General features: G+C 41.5%; 2 protein-coding genes and 3 non-coding genes across 5 annotated transcripts; all 5 read left to right on the top strand.

The window, feature by feature from the left end:
• Positions 1 to 1179: 1179 nt before the first annotated feature.
• LOC120056115 (glycine cleavage system H protein, mitochondrial-like) lies at positions 1180 to 4220 on the top strand. The gene is made up of 5 exons (XM_039004301.1): positions 1180 to 1330; positions 2975 to 3054; positions 3454 to 3517; positions 3627 to 3758; positions 4088 to 4220. Exons 1-5 carry the CDS (start codon positions 1180 to 1182, stop codon positions 4183 to 4185), a joined length of 525 nt encoding a protein of 174 aa, XP_038860229.1. The 3' UTR covers positions 4186 to 4220.
• A 2063-nt stretch (positions 4221 to 6283) lies between these two features.
• LOC120046893 (60S ribosomal protein L13-like) lies at positions 6284 to 10967 on the top strand. Its single transcript, XM_038992459.1, has 6 exons — positions 6284 to 6342; positions 6859 to 6976; positions 8659 to 8800; positions 9356 to 9529; positions 10251 to 10307; positions 10756 to 10967. The coding sequence occupies exons 2-6, from the start codon at positions 6873 to 6875 to the stop codon at positions 10912 to 10914; spliced, it is 636 nt and encodes a 211-aa protein (XP_038848387.1). The 5' UTR covers positions 6284 to 6342; positions 6859 to 6872; the 3' UTR covers positions 10915 to 10967.
• On the top strand, positions 8959 to 9038 carry LOC120057354. The gene has a single exon (XR_005477908.1). It is a non-coding gene; the product is annotated as a small nucleolar RNA MBII-202 (small nucleolar RNA).
• LOC120057346 lies at positions 9701 to 9784 on the top strand. Its single transcript, XR_005477907.1, has one exon. It is a non-coding gene; the product is annotated as a small nucleolar RNA MBII-202 (small nucleolar RNA).
• Positions 10496 to 10580, top strand: LOC120057361. Its single transcript, XR_005477909.1, has one exon. It is a non-coding gene; the product is annotated as a small nucleolar RNA MBII-202 (small nucleolar RNA).
• Positions 10968 to 17717: the final 6750 nt, after the last annotated feature.

Consider the following 17717-nt stretch of genomic DNA (forward strand, 5'->3'; position numbering starts at 1 on the left):
TTAGCCATGGTCTTCATTATGTACCTTTTCATAAGCTTTTGGATGAACCAGGGGTGTAGTCATTCAGCCAAATCATTTCTTACAACGGAAGCGAACGAAGTTGGTAGGGACGTACCGAAATTTGTCCAATTGAAACAGTTTGGCAGAATGACCACCTATTCTGTTACAAAATGTTTTGTCTGTCTTTTCTTTTTTCCAAACGGGAAACATTTAGCAACAAACTAAAGTTTCTATTGGACAAATTCAGGTAGGGCAATCCATTTCGTTCTGCATCTGTGTTTCTTAAACGGTAAACTGTTTCTGTTGCAAGACATAATGAATACACCCCTGGTGACTGAACTCTTGACAACCAATGTGCACCCCACCTATATGGATCCCCTAAGAAAGGATTGTGGGATGACCTGTGTACAACACCGTTGGGTCGATGAGGAAGAGCACAAGGTGAGTTCATTTCCAGTGAATGAAGTCCAGTCACTTTCTAGTCATGCTGCAGAGCACTGTAGGACCCTAGTGTTAAGTCTAGCAAGAGAACCAACCCTAGTGTTGTCTAGCAAGAGAACCATCATTTGTTTAATGAAAGCAACACTAGGTTCTAGGAACTGTTGCCCAATCTCAGAAGTTGTGTCGGACACAATAGAAACATTGAGTTAGGGCTGTAATATTCATGAAGGAAAAACAAGTTAGTCATAACCCAGTTTCTACAACCTACCAAGCATAATGAGAATGGTCCCGTTCACCTGTTCAGACGTTGCATGAATCAACCAATGGTTGTGTGCCACGTCATCGACTATCAGATTATTCTAACATATGTGGTGAGATGATAGTTAAAATACATATCCAGGCGGTGTAAAACATGGCATGCTTCAGCAACGCCTGTGCAGAGGAACGCGCCCAAAACCGTATGGTTAGTTCCACAATGCCATAAAGATGCAGAGTAGACTGAAGATCTAACACTACCAACTATGCGAAAAAGCCATTAGTATCCTAAATATTCTGTTGCGCATCTGTTACGCCTTGAGAGTATCCATATAAGGAAAAACCTTATTGGCAAATACGGTCCAACTTCCACAAAGTCCTGCTGAAAAGCCGCTTCGATTTCATGTCGAGAGCGCGCAAAGGGTGATGGTGCGCGTTCCACTCAGTCAGTTGCATGTGTAATCATTTCGGCCGACACTGAAGATGGCGATGAGAGTAGCGTTCCGGTGCCTTACTGCAAACTTTTCCCCAGTACTGATTCAGCGTTCTCGACATGTACAGATATCCGCAAGTCGGCTCTTATGGAAGGCCAACACCGCACAGACACTGAGCACCGCCTCACTACTGTCCACAGGTAACAATTTGTTACAATGTTGCCAAAATTGGCGCAGTCGGTGTTGCATGCTAGATTTATCAACATCACAATTGATGTACGGGTCTGTGGCTACACATTCCAGTCACAGAGGGGGGAATAATCGCACACTGTTTTGGTCACTTCCCCACGGTACATTTTTACACGTCAGTGAGAGAGCGTGAACTGCGATTTTAATATTATTTTGTGGTCAGCATGTCCAGGTTTATAAACAGTTTAGGACGCATGCCCTGCTACGATAAAGTTTGGTCGATGGGTCAAATAAAAAGTAGCCAAATGTTGGCCGTTACGTGGTCTAAAAGTAAACTATTCTCTCGTTATTCCCAGACAGAAATCAAGGGATTTTGTTTTTATGGAATTCCAATGGAATTGTGTGATTCCCTGACCAGCCTGTCGAACAACGGTCCCCGCGTTAGGTTGGTTTAACCGTAACATTTTTTATTATATGGTCGCTTTCCATAACTGCAATCTGGAATGTCCCCAAAATAATCCAGGTTGATTAAAGTTTTCATTTTCTTAGACTACACTGTAAAACATTGTTTATCAGAGGTTTAACTTAAACTTGCAATAATTGCTGGGTCTGCTTTCCGCGGTCTTAAAAACATTAGGGCTTGTTAGGCACTCAAGACACCCACTGTCTCGTGCCCCAATGTAATGGATAATTACATAGAGCAAATCACGAACGAGTTTGGACGTAGGCAAGTCAAATGCTGGTCAGGAGTAACAAATTTGAGCATACATCTATATTTAGCATATTTACTAAATGTGTAGTCTGCAGATACATGCATGGTGTAATTTGTGGGTGGTGGTTTAGTCTAGAAATGATATTGAAGATCTCCATTAAGGTAAGGCATCTTGCACAGTTCACAATCTGGTTCAAACCTGTATTTTTCTGCATGATCTGATGCTAGCATTGGAAACTGTTGAGGCATTTAATTCCTCCCCAGCGTATCGGGAAAAATTGACAGCGTTTGACATAAACCATGTTTTAATGTTTCTTGCTTTAACTGCGGATTACATATTTGTACAAAAATATATAAAATATTACTATTTAATAGAATGAACAGCCCACATAGCAGATTAGAGGAATGATGTTTAAATGTGTTTGTGCTCCTTCCCACCACTCATACGGTGTACAACCATACTACAATGTACAGTAATAGCTAGAGAATGCTAGTACATTGTATGAGCAATTGACATCACAATGGTGATAGTAATACAATTCACATCTTGTTTGACATTACAGGACTGAATGTGGGGCAGTACATTAATGGTATCTTTTGCCACCTTCCAGTATTTTAAATGAGGTTTGCTGTTTTGCACAGTACTTTTTGGCTCTGGTCCATAGTACATTAGTGTCCTTTGGACAGTTAATAACAAGGGCAATGTTTGGGATGGGTACTTAGTTAGGTTGTCCCCCACCCCCCACACACTAGAGTTTGGAAACCCTAAATTAATGGTGGTGTACTCATAGAACACAGAAACTAAAATGTCAAGTTTTTGAGATTATGGCCATGTCAACTAGTCAGTGTAGTGTACTAAAACATTATTAGTTTGAACATCAGTCTGTGCTGTTTTTCTATGCACATGCATCCCATTATCTGATGTGAATGTCTATTTTTACAGCCCTCAAATTCACAGACAAGCATGAGTGGGTACGAGTAGAGGGAGGAGTTGGCACAGTTGGCATCAGCAAATTTGCTCAGGTAGGCAGTTTGGTTGATATTTTTATGAATGATTTAGTGTGCTGCTGTTTTTAAATTACTTATCTGACATTTATTGGTCTACATAATGCCTGTATTGTCTTGAGAGATTTATTTTGGAACTTTGTACTTTGTCCTGCAATACAAAGACATATACCAGAATGACAATTTTACATATGTATGACTATTGTTTAGGGTAATTGATTACTTCTATTATGCCTGGCTTAAAATTTGAGGGCCAATCTGATATTTGTGCAAGAACTTGAAGTTTACCACAATGTACATTGGCCTTATTTTATGCTTTCCCAGAATTTCCTCAATGTGTACTTCAAATATGAATATTTTGTGTTGCAAATTCTGTGTAGCTGCTAAAATGTTAGAATTTGTGTCCCTCCATTGTAGGAAGCATTAGGTGATGTGGTATATTGTGGACTCCCTGAGGTGGGGCAAAAACTTGAACAAATGGGTGAGATTTTTTTCAGGTTTAAGTTTCTTCCCACAAGTAAATGACTCTTGTGACCATGAGCTTTGTTGCCAATAAGGAGGGTCATGCATGTCCTTTGCTTGTGTTTCAGAGGAGTTTGGTGCTTTGGAAAGTGTGAAGGCTGCTAGTGAGCTGTACTCTCCTCTGACTGGAGAGGTAACTGAAATCAACACAGAGCTGGCAGACAACCCTGGACTAGTGAATAAATCCTGCTACGAAGGGGGTGAGTATCTTAGGCAAGACAAAGTGACATGACAAATCAGTTGAGACGCTTGTTTGACATTTTAGTAATTTAGCAGACGCTCTTATCCAGAGCGACTTACAAATTAGGGTTGTTTTGCTCAAGGGCACATCGACAGATTTTCACCTATTCAGCTTTGGGTTTCGAACCAGCGACCATTTGATTACTGGGCCAATGCTTTTAACCGCTATGGTACTTGCCACCTTATGTGAATTATTATATATATATTTTTGGGGTGAATACTCATTCAACACACTTATTAACCCCCATCCTGACAATTTTACTGATGGTTGTTCTCCTTTGACTTCCAGGCTGGCTAATTAAGATGACTATTGACAACCCTGCAGAACTTGATGACCTCATGGACGATGGCTCCTACGAGAAATTTATCAAATCACTTGATGAGTAGACTGCTCGGCTCTCCATGTTCTTTTAAAAAAAATGTTCTTTTTAATGATGATTACAGGATTAGTGTGAAAGACCTATCTGGACTGGCTGTAAAATCTCAGCTAAAATGAGATTATATAAAGTAGCCATATTTATTTTCACTGTAATTGTTTAATCACCAAGATAACCAAAATGTTAATTAACAATGCTCACTTAGGTGCTTTTGCTGAACAAACCACAAGACAACCTGAAGGGTTTGTTCCCATGTCCTGTTGGCACAACGATAAATCCTGTTGGCACATCAATAAGAGTTGATTACCTCAGGTGCTTAGTTTGAACTGAAAAAATGCAGAGAAGTGGCAACAGGTTGGAAAGTGATTGGAAATGGGAAGATGCAATAAATACAACCTACAATCCATTTTTTTTCATTATGGCTTTTCTATTCCATCTGGTGGGAAGGATGGAATACAGTACTATTAACTTCCTTTACATAAACCACCTTAAGTCATTATCTAATAGTCAAAACTTAATTTGATGTCTGGTAATGCAAGACTAGTCAAAACCAAACCTTGGCTGGCAGCCTGGCCCTTCCAAAGACTCCCACACTTGTAGATTCACATTTTTCAGCAATATAACCTTCTTTAGAACAAAATACTAAAGCACAAATTAAGCAAGAATCAATTCTATTTGTGTATTTTCCTATTTTGAGGTAACATCTGACATCAGGACTATGTGGAATATATTGCATTTTTGTTGTGCTGTTTGTACACACTGCCTGTGATTGTAGACATAGTTCACTAATATCTACTGCTATACATATCATTCTTAGTATATATTTTTGGTGTAGGCCTATATATGCGTAGATTGCATTTGGATTACTCAGTGTTATTTGGGTTACCTGGATTTGTTCTGACATTCATGTCTTGTTTTTGACCATTCTTGTACATTGTTAGGAGCTAGGAACCCAAGCATTTTGCTTCACCTGCTATAACCTCTGCTAAACTGTGTATGTGACCAATAAAATGTGATATGCTGCTGCTGTATTTTCCAACCCAAGTGATTCAAGCTAATGGTAACTGAAAGTTACACAAGTGATATTAACACATTTAATATATCTGCACAGTATCATCATTGATTTATTAACACATAATCAGCCCAGTCAGTTAATGGAACAGTAGTTTAGATTGTAAAGGGCAAGTTTCACATACTGTGAAGGGTGTGTGTGAACCTATTCCTAGAAATTACCCTGCTTTAAACTAGACCTTTTTGTTCTGATGCCTAACTGGTGAAAACCCAGAGATATAGAGAAGCACTTCTCATTGAAGCTTGGCACACCTTGACTTTTGCCCTTAGATTGAGATGAGGTGCAAGGGGGGGATTGATCAATGATTAATGGCAAAAGTGGGCACAGTATCAGTGCAGCAGAGAAACTGAGCATATCTTTGACTTTGTTTTATTTTTATTTAACCTTTAACTATGAATGGGGCATGGGGCTTTACTACTTTTACAGGAGAATACAATTTGGCTGTCATACAGAAAATATCCTTTCGGAATGGTCCTCTCTTGACACAATGAGCAAAGTGATGGTGTTGCTGTTTGTGTGCACTTTTAAAAGAGTGTGCCGCATATGATTTCAAGAACGTATTAGGGTTAAATATTTTGATGCACAACACTCCTATAATGAAAACATGTAATTCATAATGATCATTACAACAATGAGAATGGAAAATTGGGCGATACTCAGAGAAATTGGCTGTCTGAAACAGGTTCGTAAGTGAAATGTGTGTAACTTTCTTGTGCGACTGCAGTGACCCCTTGTGGTGTACCTACATATACATCTTGATTTGGGTGGACGACCATTAGTTAAAGAACAAATAATCTGTCATGCATGCATACTGGTTGTTTCAATATGTGTTGTATTGGGACTTGAATAGGGTATACAAAGCACGTTATTACGTAGCATTATGCCAAAACCAAGAAGATTTGGTTTACTAACAAAAAAACGTACAAAAAGCGAATTCTGAACAAGATATATTTTTTAAATCAAACTCTTCACACGTGAATTTTAGTACATCCGGTTGACACTCCATTGCGTCTACCATTGGCTGCCATCTATATATCCCACAATGCACAATTTTTGGACTTCCTTTTTCCTTTCGGCCATTTTCCGCCTCAGACGGTATGTTGAAATAAGCTCACTATTTTTCAAAAGAAATCGCTCTTCATCCTCAAATATATCGAAGTTGATGTTACTTTTATGTATTTATTGCGAAAGTTTATGATGTTGTCGTTCAGAATATATGACTATTGACGAGTTTGTTGAGCTAAAGGCTAAGATAAAGGCGACCCAGATAGGTTTAGTAGTCAACCTGTCGGTTGTAGACGCATGTATGTCTGTGTTGTCAGTGACTTTACAAGTGTTTCATTGTCACCAACCTGTCGATAATGGTCTAGATTATCGTCAATGAACTCCAATGATTACGGAGTCATTATCACAGTAAAATATACGTCTGTTTGTGTTGGCATTCATTGTTGCACCCCAGCTAGCCTTGACGTGATGGCTATCTAACTGGCTAACATTTAGCCTATTAAGCACTTCGTCAGCCATTTTTTTCCTCTGCTGGATGGGCTGATCTTATTGCTAAATGTGATTATCTTCTATGCCTACATGTGTTAATGTCAACTTCTGTTTCAGGGAAGTAGGCAACCATGGCACCCAGCCGGAATGGCATGCTTTTGAACCCACATTTCCACAAAGATTGGCAGACGAGGGTGCGCACCTGGTTCAACCAGCCCGCAAGGAAGACTCGCAGGTAGGCCTTGATTAGTTACTTTGGTTAAGTAAAGTATAATGGTTGGATAAATGGTAACTTTTGGTTGAACTGTCTTCCGTTCGAACGTCTACTGTATGCAAACCTACCAGCTATTAACTAGCATGGATATGTGACATACCTAGTTGGTTAGGTAGCAGTATGGATTGAATGATGCTATGGTGTAATTTTGTTGTGTAGCTGTGCATGACATGCCTGCGGCTGTATGTAGGTGATGAAGGTCATTCAAATAACTTGCTATATAAACTCTGCACACACAAAAAAGAAATGTCCCCTTTTCAGGACCCTGTCTTTCAAAGATAATTTGTAAAAATCCTAATTACACAGATCTTCATTGTAAGGTTTTAAACACTGTTTCCCATGCTTGTTCAATGAACCATAATTAATGATCATGCACCTGTTGAACGGTCTAAGAAATTAACAGCTTACAGATGGTAGGCAATTGAGGTCACAGTTATGAAAACTTAGGACACTAAAGAAGCTTTTCTACTGACTCTGAAAACACCAAAAGAATGATGCTCAGGGTCCCTGCTCATCTGCGTAAACGTGCCTTAGGCATTCTGCAAGGAGGCATGAGGACTGCAGATGTGGCCAGGGCAATAAATTGCAATGTCCGTACTGTGAGACAGCGCTACAGGAAGACAGCGCTACAGGACGGACAGCTGATCGTCCTCGCAGTGGCAGACCACGTGTAACAACACCTGCACAGGATCGGTGCATCCGGACATTACACTTGCGGGACAGGTGCAGGATGGCAACAACAACTGCCCGAGTTACACCAGGAACGCACAATCCCTCCATCAGTGCTCAGACTGTCATCAATAGGCTGAGAAAGGCTGGACTGAGTGCTTGTAGGCCTGTTGTAAGGCAGGTCCTCACCAGAAATCACCGGCAAAATCGCCTATAAGCACAAACCCACCGTCGCTGGACCAGACAGGACTGGCAAAAAGTGCTCTTCACTGACGAGTCGCGGTTTCGTCTCACCAGAGGTGATGGTTGGATTTGGATTTATCGTCGAATGAATGAGCATTACACCAAGGCCTGTACTCTGGAGTGGGATCGAGGTGGAGGGTCCGTCATGGTCTGGGGCGGTGTCACAGCAGCATGGACCTGAGCTTGTCATTGCAGGCAAAATCAACGCTGTGCGTTACAGGGAATACATCCTCCCTCATGTGGTACCCTTCCTGCAGGCTCACCCTGACATGACCCTCCAGCATGACAATATCACCAGCCATACTGCTCATTCTGTGCGTGATTTCCTGTAAGAGAGGAATGTTAGTGTTCTGCCATGGCCAGTGACGAGCCTGGATCTCAATCCCGTTGAGCACAGCCAGGCCCCCCCCCCCCAGAACTTGCATGTGGAAGACTGGGGTAGCCTCTCACAGCGAGAACTGGCAAATCCATGAGGAGGAGATGCACTGCAGGACTTAGTATCTGGTGTGGCCACCAGCTGCATTGACTGTTTTGTTTTTGACCCCCCCCTTTGTTCAGGGACACATTATTCAATTTCACGTGTCTGTGGAACTTGTTCAGTTTTGTCTCGGTTGTTGAATCTTATGTTCATACAAATATTTACACATTTGAACTTTGCTGAAAATAAACACACTTGACAGTGAGGATGTTTTCTTTTTTTTGCGGAGTTTATTAACCTACTCATTTTTCAGGCGAAAGGCCCGTCAAATCAAGGCTCGCCGTATTGCTCCACGTCCTGTGGCTGGTCCCCTCAGGCCTCAAGTCAGGTGTCCCACCATCAGGTATCACACCAAGGTGCGTGCCGGACGTGGCTTCACCCTGGAGGAGCTCAAGGTAAGAGGAAAATTAACAGTACATTTAACTTTCGAATAATAACCTCCAGGTTTAGGCAGTGTTAGTACGTTGTAAGACGGAACAGCCTGAAAGACGGGTGTGTTTTTATTGAATATATTTTAGCTTGCAGACTACTAGAACCTTTTACAGCAGTCAAGTGATGACAAATCTCCGGAATCTCTGTACCTCCTTGATGATTCAATATGAACCTATTTGCTGATGTCTGCTTGTTTTTAATGTGTCAATAGGCTGAGAAAGGCTGGACTGAGGGCTTGTAGGCCTGTTGTAAGGCAGGTCCTTACCAGAAATCACCGGAAACATCGCCTATAGGCATATTAAAAAACTAACTCAAAGCTAGTCAATTGAGTAATAACTTTGGACTCAAGACAGTTATTAACTCATTTGTTTGACAGGCTTTTTTTTGTCTGAATATAGCAATCTACTTGTATTGAATTATGTGCACGCCTTCACACTCCTAGAAGTCCAGGCATGGCTAGCAACTAAATGCCCAACAGTTCTTAAATATTTGGTTCTTGCGTGTGCTTTGTACTCTAGGCCGCCGGTATCCACAAGAAGACTGCCCGCACCATTGGCATCTCGGTTGACTCCCGCCGTCGCAACAGATCATCGGAGTCCCTGCAGGCCAATGTACAGCGCCTGAAAGAGTACCGCTCCAAGCTCATCCTCTTCCCCAGGAAGGCCTCCGCACCCAAGAAGGGAGACAGCACTGTAAGTGTCAGTCATAGACCATTGGGTTGAATTTATAAACATGGGCACGCATAACCATATTGTCAAAGTGATTGTTTAATTTGAATGTCAGATGATAAATATTTGCAGTGTGGCAATGATTGCAATTGTGATGAAACCTGGATCGTGAGCAGCACTGGGCCAGCAGTCAAGTGATGACAAAATCTCCGGAATCTCTGTACTACCTTGATGATTACATTTGAACCTATTATCTGATGACTGCCGGGTTCGTGTGTCCAGTGCCCATTCTGTAGTTTCTGAAACGACCTGTTAGCAAAGAAGTTTTGGAGTTACGGTGTGGAAATTGGGCTTCAAGCAGGTCTGAAGGTTTTGCAATGTTTTTACTGCTTTTTGTGCAGAGTAACATTGATCTGCAGAGGCAGGATATTAACCAGACGTTTGCGCTATAGATATTACTGTCTTAGACATATTCGTGGACAGTGTTGGAATGTCATTTAAAATATTGTTTACACATAACAGATCTGCATGGTTATCTGGACTACAACTTATGTGACTACTTTGTTTATGTGCTCCGATTTAGATTCAGTTGGTGTGCAATTAAATGTTTGAAATCTCTTCTCTTCACCCCAGTAGCATTTTAGATTTGACTGTACCGTCTTGCATGTGCACATGGTAGATGTTACTTCTCCTGAATGTATTAAAACCTTTCCCTTAATGTATTAAAACCTTTCCCTTTCTCCAGGAGGAGGAAATCAAGATGGCCACGCAGCTCTCTGGTGCTGTCATGCCCATCAAGAATGTACGTATCACACATTCATATCACTTATCATTTATCCCAAAAAATTAAGTTCATGTTCTTTATAATGCACTGAACACTGATTAGGGTTATTGTCTGTAAATGGGAAGACCAGGTCATAGTTGAAATATTAGGATGTTTCTAGAATACATGTATTGGACACATATGTTAGAGCTCTTTCAGCAGTCAAGTGATGACAAATTCTCCGGAATCTCTGTATTTCCTTGATGATTCTCTTTGAACCTATTAGCTGATGACTGCCAGATTGTGCTGGGCTGTAACTTACAGAAGTGGACACATAAATAATTAAGGCATTGAGTAATGACATGGGACTCTGCTAATCCATTCATTGTATTTGACTTTCTCTTTTGACTGAAATGCCCTTCTACTCTTGATGAGTATATCTTTACATCAACATCGTTGTAATTGGGCTCTTCTCCCTCTGCTGCAGGTGCACAAGAAGGAGAAGGCCAGGGTGATTTCTGAGGATGAGAAGAACTTCAAGGCTTTCGCCAGCCTGCGTATGGCCCGTGCCAATGCTCGTCTCTTTGGCATCCGTGCCAAGAGGGCAAAGGAGGCGGAAGCGGAGAGTATTGACAAGAAGAAATAAACCGTTAGTTTCTATGGAACTTTCCAAAATAAAAAAAAACATGTACAATTTCACTGGTCATTTTTCAATATGAAGGGTAATGTTTGTTACCATCTTTTACTCTTAATTTTTTATTGCAGTTGTGGAGACATTTCTGAACAATGATAAACACTCAACTTTGGTACATTAGAAAAATTGATTTTCATGCTTTAGTATTCAAATTATCACATTTGATGGATTATAGAAATACAGCCATCAATGTGAACATTAAATCGAGTGTTGACTGTTGCCCAAGAGAACAATGGATGGAATTGATCTTGCCCAGTCACTACCAGCAGGTGGCGGTTGTGCGACGTTGTAAATCCCTCACCCTGGCATTTTCAAATTGTATGTGGAAACCAGTCTCCTGAATATGGGCTATACACTATGGAAGTGGCCTTTTTAAATAGTCTCCAACGAGTCAAATGAAGAACAATAGTCCTTAAGCCCAAAAATTCATAAGGCGTCTGGCAGGAGTACATTCATCCACAAACTATAATTTATCTTAAATTAATGCGTTATTCATTAATTTATTATGAACCCATTCAAAAGGTTAGGGAATGTAAAGCCAAAGTGGTGGTTACTTTCAAAGGATTTGTTTCCCGTACTTTGAATTCCTGAATATGAAATAGCTTTTTTCACAATGCAGTCGATCTACAAAATCTCAATAGAATGTGGCATCCTTGGCACGTCTACCAGCTCCGAATAGTTTACTGCTCACATTAGTTCCCCTGCTAGCTCAACCAGAACCTTGTGTGATTGACTTATGAGCAATGCTCCAGCCTTCTAGAAGTTAATGAAAATGTGGTTTTGAGGGATTTTGTTGTGGTTAATAGTGGAATTCCTAGATTCTCAACCTAGCCCTGAAGGGCAGGGGCATGGATCAGAAAACCAGTCAGATCTGGTGTGATCACCTTTTGCCTCATGCAGCACAACACATTTCCTTTGCATGGTGCTGATTGTGGTATGTTTTACCACTCTTCAATGGCTCTGCGAAGTTGCTGGATATTGGCGGGAAAGAGAACATGCTGTCATGTCGATCTAGAGCATCCCAAACATGCTCAATGGGTGACATCTGGTGTGTATGCAGGCCATGGAAGAACTGGGACATTTTCAGTTTACAGGAATTGTGTACAGATCCTTGCGCATTGGGGCCGTGCATTATGCTGGAAAGTGGTTGATGGCAGGGGCTCAATTGCTCAACAATGGGCCTCGGGATCTCTGCATTGAAATTGCCATTGATAAAATGTAATTATGTTCGTTGTTTATAGCTTATGCTTGCCCATACCCCACCACCATTATGGGACACTGTTCATAATGTTGACATCAGCAAACCGCTCCCCCCACATGACACCATACATTGTCTGCCATTGCCCAGTACAGTTTAAACCGGGATTCATCCATGAAGAGCACACTTCTCCAGCATGCCAGTGGCCATTGAAGTGGCTACGACGCTGAACTGCAGTCAGGTCAAGACCCTGGTGAGGACAAAGAGCATGCAGATGAACTTCCCTGAGACGGGTTCTGACAAGTTGTGCAGAAATTCTTCGGTTGTGCAAACCCAAAGTTTCATCAGCTGTCCAGGTGGCTGGTCTCAGACGATCCCGCAGGTGAAGAAGCTGGATGTGGAGTTCCTGGGCTGGCATGGTTACAAGTGGTCTGCGGTTGTGAGGCCAGTTAGACATACTGCCAAATTCTCTCAAATGATGGAGGTGGCAAATGGCAGAGAAAATAACATTCTACTCTCTGGCAACAGCTCTGGTGGACATTCCTGCAGTAAGCATGCCAATTGCATCTGTGACATTGTGTTGTGTAACAAACTGCACATTTTAGAGTGGCATTTTATTGTCCCCAGCACAAGGTGCACCTGTGTAATGATGCTGTTTAATCAGCTTGTTGATATGCCACACCTGTCAGGTTTATCTTGGAAAATGAGAAATGCTCACTAAGGGATGTAAATAAATTTGTGCACAAAATTTGAGAGAAATAAACTTTTTGTGCGTATGGAACATTTCTGGAATCTTATATTTCAGCTCATGAAACATGGTACCAACACTTTAAAGGGGAAAGGGGGAAACCTAGTCAGTTGTACAACTGAGTGAATTCAACTGAAATGTGTCTTCCGCATTTAACCCAAACCCTCTGAATCAGAGGTGCGGGGGGCTGCTTTAATTGACATCCACATGGTTTTTTAAATTTTTTGTTCAGTATACAAGTGCCTTCGGAATGTATTCAGACCCATTGACTTTTTCCATTTCTTTTTTCCATTGCAGCATTATTCTAAAATGGATTAAATAAAAATAATTAATCAGCAATATACACACAACACCCCATAATGACAAAGTGAAAACTTTTTTTTTTTTAATGTTTGCAAAAAAAAACAGAAAAAACTTATTTACATAAGTATTCAGACCCTTTGCTATGAGACTCAAAATTGAGCTCAGGTGCATCCTGTTTCCATTGATCATCCTTGAGCTGTTTCTACAACTTGGTTGGAGTCCACCTGTTGTAAATTCTATTGATTAGACATGATTTGGAAAGACACACACCTGTCTATATAAGGTCCCACAGTTGACATTGCATGTCAGAGCAAAAACCAAGCCACGAGGTTGAAGGAATTGTTTGTAGAGCACCGCGATACAGATCTGGTGAAGGCTACCAAAAAATGTCTGCAGCATTGAAGGTCCCTAAGAGCACAGTGGCCTCTATCATTCTTAAATGGAAGAAGTTTGGAACCACCAAGACTCTTCCTAGAGCTGGCTGCCTGGCCAAGCTGAGCAATCGGGGGATAAGGGCCTTGGTCAGGTGAGGTGACCAAGAACCTGATGGTCACTCTGACAGAGCTCTAGAGTTCCTCTGTGGAGATGGGAGAACCTTCCAGAAAGACAACCATTTCTGCAGCACTCCACCAATTAGGCCTTTATGGTAGAATGGCCAGACGGAAGACACTCCTCAGTAAAAGGCACATGACAGCCCCCTTGGAGTTTGCCAAAAGGCACCTAAAGACTCTCAGACCATGAGAAACAATATTCTTTGGTCTGATGAAACCAAGATTGAACTCTTTGGTCTGAATGCCAAGCGTCACGTCTGGAGGAAACCTGGCACCATCCCTACGGTGAAGCATGGTGGTGGCAGCATCATGCTTTTCAGCAGTAGGAACTGGGAGACTAGTCAGGAATGAGGGAAAGATCAACGGAGCTAAGTACCTGCTCCAGAGCACTCAGGGCCTCAGACTGGGCCGAAGGTTCACCTTTCCTAAGCACACAGTCAAGACAATGCAGGTGTGGCTTCGGGACAAGTCTCTGAATGTCCTTGAGTGGCCCAGCCAGAACCTGGACTTGAACCCTATCAAACATCTCTGGAGAGACCTTAAAATTGCTGTGCAGCAACACTCACCATCCAACCTGACAGAGCTTGAGAGGATCTGCAGAGAATGGGAGAAACTCCCCAAATACAGGTGTGCCAAGCTTGTAGCGTCATACCCAAGAAGACTCGATGCTGTAATCACTGTCAAGGTGCTTCAACAAAGTACTGAGTAAAGGGTCTGAATACTTATGTAAATGTGATTTTTATTTTTAATAAATTGGCAGAAATGTCTAAACCTGTTTTTGCTTTGTCATTATGGGGTACTGTGTGTAGATTGAGGGGAACAAACAATTGAATCAATTTTAGAATTAGGCTGTAACCTAACAAAATGTGGAAAAAGTCAAGTGGTCTGAATACTTTCCGAAGGCACTGTACATTAACATTCTATCACCACTATGGTATTCTCATCCACCTGATACCTGCACTGTGAGTAATATCCTGGGGATGAGATTATCACCACAGAAAAGGCAGAATCTGTGGTAATATAAGGACAGTGCAGGTCATACTACTTCAAGGTAAAAATCATTCGGGTGATGAAGTCTGACAGCATTGTTCCTATGCCCCTCTGCTAGATTTACTGCCACAGCATGATGTCTTTAGGTTACTTGAATGTCAACTGTAGCAATGTATGCTATAATAGAAATTATACAACCAATACACTGTAGCTTTGACTATGTAAAGGAAGGCAGCCTTGAGGTGTGTGGGCTATACATTAAAAATGAATGAATGCAGTATCGTGCTTCTACACCTGCATTGCTTGCTGTTTGGGGTTTTAGGCTGGGTTTCTGTACAGCACTTTGTGACATCAGCTGATGTAAGACGGGCTTTATAAATTTGATTTGATATCAAATTGAGTATATTCGGGCTTTGTATGATGTCATGTCTCTTGATTTGCTCAGCAGTGTTCATGGGCGGAGGCGGGGATGGCAGTGGGAGTATTACACAACGTCACATTTCCTCTGCTCCTGCACACTGTTAGTCATGACAACCTCTGACCTGAGCAGAATAAAAGATCAGGTGAGAACCGCACAAGATGCTGTCTCTACCAGGTGTGCTTTAATGTATCTGTTCTGATTATTTACTTCAGATTGTGCTGCTGGTTGTTTATTCATGTTCTGACTGACTTTTGAGTGTTTAAACTGTAAGATAATACAATCTGTTCAATGTAGCTTTGACTTAGTCTTTCCCAAAACATAATTTACTAGTGTTTATTTCTTGAATGTTCTCCCCTAGGCCTGTATCATGGCCTTAGGATCCAACAGGAATTGATTGAAAGGTTTATGACTGACAGCTTTCATATTAGGTCACTCAATGAATAGTGTTGAGGTAAGAGGATAGGCTTCATTTCCAATTCACTGAGCCATATTTAGATCATCTAGATCATGTTAAAACAAAAGCACACCAAATAGATTGTTAAGTGGAAATTAGAGCAACCATAGCCAGTATGGGAGCCTCTAGAATCAATGAAGTATTGGGAGTTTGCCCAAAAACCTACATGTAAGTCAATGTGTCTAAGAATATCTTAACACAGGGGAACTGCTGGGTGGAGGATTACATATGAAGTTACATAAACTCCTCACCAGTGCCTGCACAAATTCCATTTTCATGTTTTCCATTATTTTTGTTACCTGAATGGCAGGAATAATTAAAGTTGGTTGGTATGTAGCTCTCATTATCAAAATTATTTTCTGTTATGTTGAAAACAAGCAATCAATTTTTACGGGAAAACATTTGAACTACATAACAGCATAATGTCTGCCTGGTAGCTGGAGTGGTATAAACAGCTAGATAGCGAGAGGACTCTTTATAAATATATGCATAAATACACAGGAAGTCCAGAGGGAGAGGCTTTAGTGTTGGCACAGCGGCAACAGATGGTTCTGGTTAAGAGCTACAGCATAATGGAGCTCAGGTGTATGGCCCAGGGCACTGTTGGTTCCTACTCGCAATGAACTCCCATCGAGTTCAAGACACAGGAGGTGAGAATCTAAGATGATAGGGTAACCATTCTTTAGGCTACAACTGCAATTAACCCTCTTGCTACCGTGGCATCAAACCCCTGTCGTTGCCATGTTAATTATTGTACTCGTGAGCTTATGCACATTTACTTATAAGAATTATAACATAAAGGAAATCAGTTGATCACCATCAGAGGTTCATAGGTCAATGAAACAGCACTATCTCCGTTTTATAGAGACAGAAAGCCTTGGAGGGGAGGATGTTTCCTGCTGCAGGGTTTGTTGATGTGATCATGATGAGGGACAAACAGCCCAGTAAAGCGAATAATTAAAATAGAGCCAAACGTTTAGTCGAGTGCTGTTTGAATAAGTAGCTCTCTGCCCAATGCTGATTAGCCTCCCTATTCGCTGCCAATAGTCTTTACGGAGGCCTAGTTTTTATAAGGAGCAAGACCCCAAATGCGTACCTGTGGAGTGCTCCTTGACTGACCACCAGTCAAGGAGGTGAAATCAACAACAGAGCCCAGAGGATGTATTACCACCAATGATGTTGTATCCTCTTTAGAGAACATTTGGAGAGGAATTGCTAAGTCAGACATTTTCTCTGCATCCCAGAATAGGCTTCGCCCTGAAGCAATGGGGACAGGCATATAGTGCACTTTAATTCTTTCACCCAGCCTATTGTCATCCAAGTGGGAAGGCAGAAAGGATATGTGCTGTAGGTGGGACCCCCACCACTTATAATTGCTACAGTTAAGTGCTTTGAGAGGAAAATGTACAACTCTGAATACACTTCATTGTCAGCTGGAAAGCTATCATGTTATATAATCTTTAGCTAGTTTTAGCGAGTTCACAAAAATGATATGGGCCTTGTGGGTGGGCTGAAAAAGGCTTCATATGAAGAGAACGGAGTGTATGTGTGGGTGTCAAATGATTTTAAAACCTGCCCAACACTTGTTGATATTCAGATCATTATAGCATTAGCTATAGCCCTTGTATTGGTATTAAATAGTCTAAAACATGCTGGTGTGTATGTGTGTGTGTGAGAGAGAGGGTGCAAGAGAGAGGGGGCGGAGGTAGCAGAAGGATGAGAGAGAGAGAGAGTATTTCCTGTTATTTACAAGAGTAGCACTGACTGCGATTAATCTCCATTGTTTCTCCATTAGAGCTCAGTGTCACTTAGGATCCTTAGCTGTCTGGCCAGCCACATCAGGGAGCTCACACACAACATGTTGTGCCATCACCTGAGGATCTGTCCAGTTCAATATCTGCTGTCTGACTGTCAAGTGTCTCCTCCTGTGTTTCCTGGGGTTGTAATTATTGAGCTCTGTGAAAGACAGCAGTCCTTTCAGTGATACTAAAAGTCATATCTAGCCACTGGAAGTAATATAGTTACATTGTGTCATACTAATAGGCCTATTACTGAAGGGAGAGACTATGTATCTCTTACTTGATGTAATT

The sequence above is a fragment of the Salvelinus namaycush genome, chromosome 1 (assembly GCF_016432855.1).
Source record: "Salvelinus namaycush isolate Seneca chromosome 1, SaNama_1.0, whole genome shotgun sequence".
NCBI classification, from domain to species: Eukaryota; Metazoa; Chordata; class Actinopteri; order Salmoniformes; family Salmonidae; genus Salvelinus; species Salvelinus namaycush.

What these genes read in the sequence shown, in the direction of transcription:
- LOC120056115 (XM_039004301.1), top strand. Translation starts at nt 1,180, where the DNA reads ATGGCGATGAGAGTAGCGTTCCGGTGCCTTACTGCAAACTTTTCCCCA. An exon ending in CGCCTCACTACTGTCCACAG is followed by an intron (nt 1,331 to 2,974) that starts GTAACAATTTGT and finishes CTATTTTTACAG; the next exon opens with CCCTCAAATTCACAGACAAG. An exon ending in GCAAAAACTTGAACAAATGG is followed by an intron (nt 3,518 to 3,626) that starts GTGAGATTTTTT and finishes CTTGTGTTTCAG; the next exon opens with AGGAGTTTGGTGCTTTGGAA.
- LOC120046893 (XM_038992459.1), top strand. Translation starts at nt 6,873, where the DNA reads ATGGCACCCAGCCGGAATGGCATGCTTTTGAACCCACATTTCCACAAA. An exon ending in CCCGCAAGGAAGACTCGCAG is followed by an intron (nt 6,977 to 8,658) that starts GTAGGCCTTGAT and finishes CTCATTTTTCAG; the next exon opens with GCGAAAGGCCCGTCAAATCA. An exon ending in CCAAGAAGGGAGACAGCACT is followed by an intron (nt 9,530 to 10,250) that starts GTAAGTGTCAGT and finishes CCCTTTCTCCAG; the next exon opens with GAGGAGGAAATCAAGATGGC.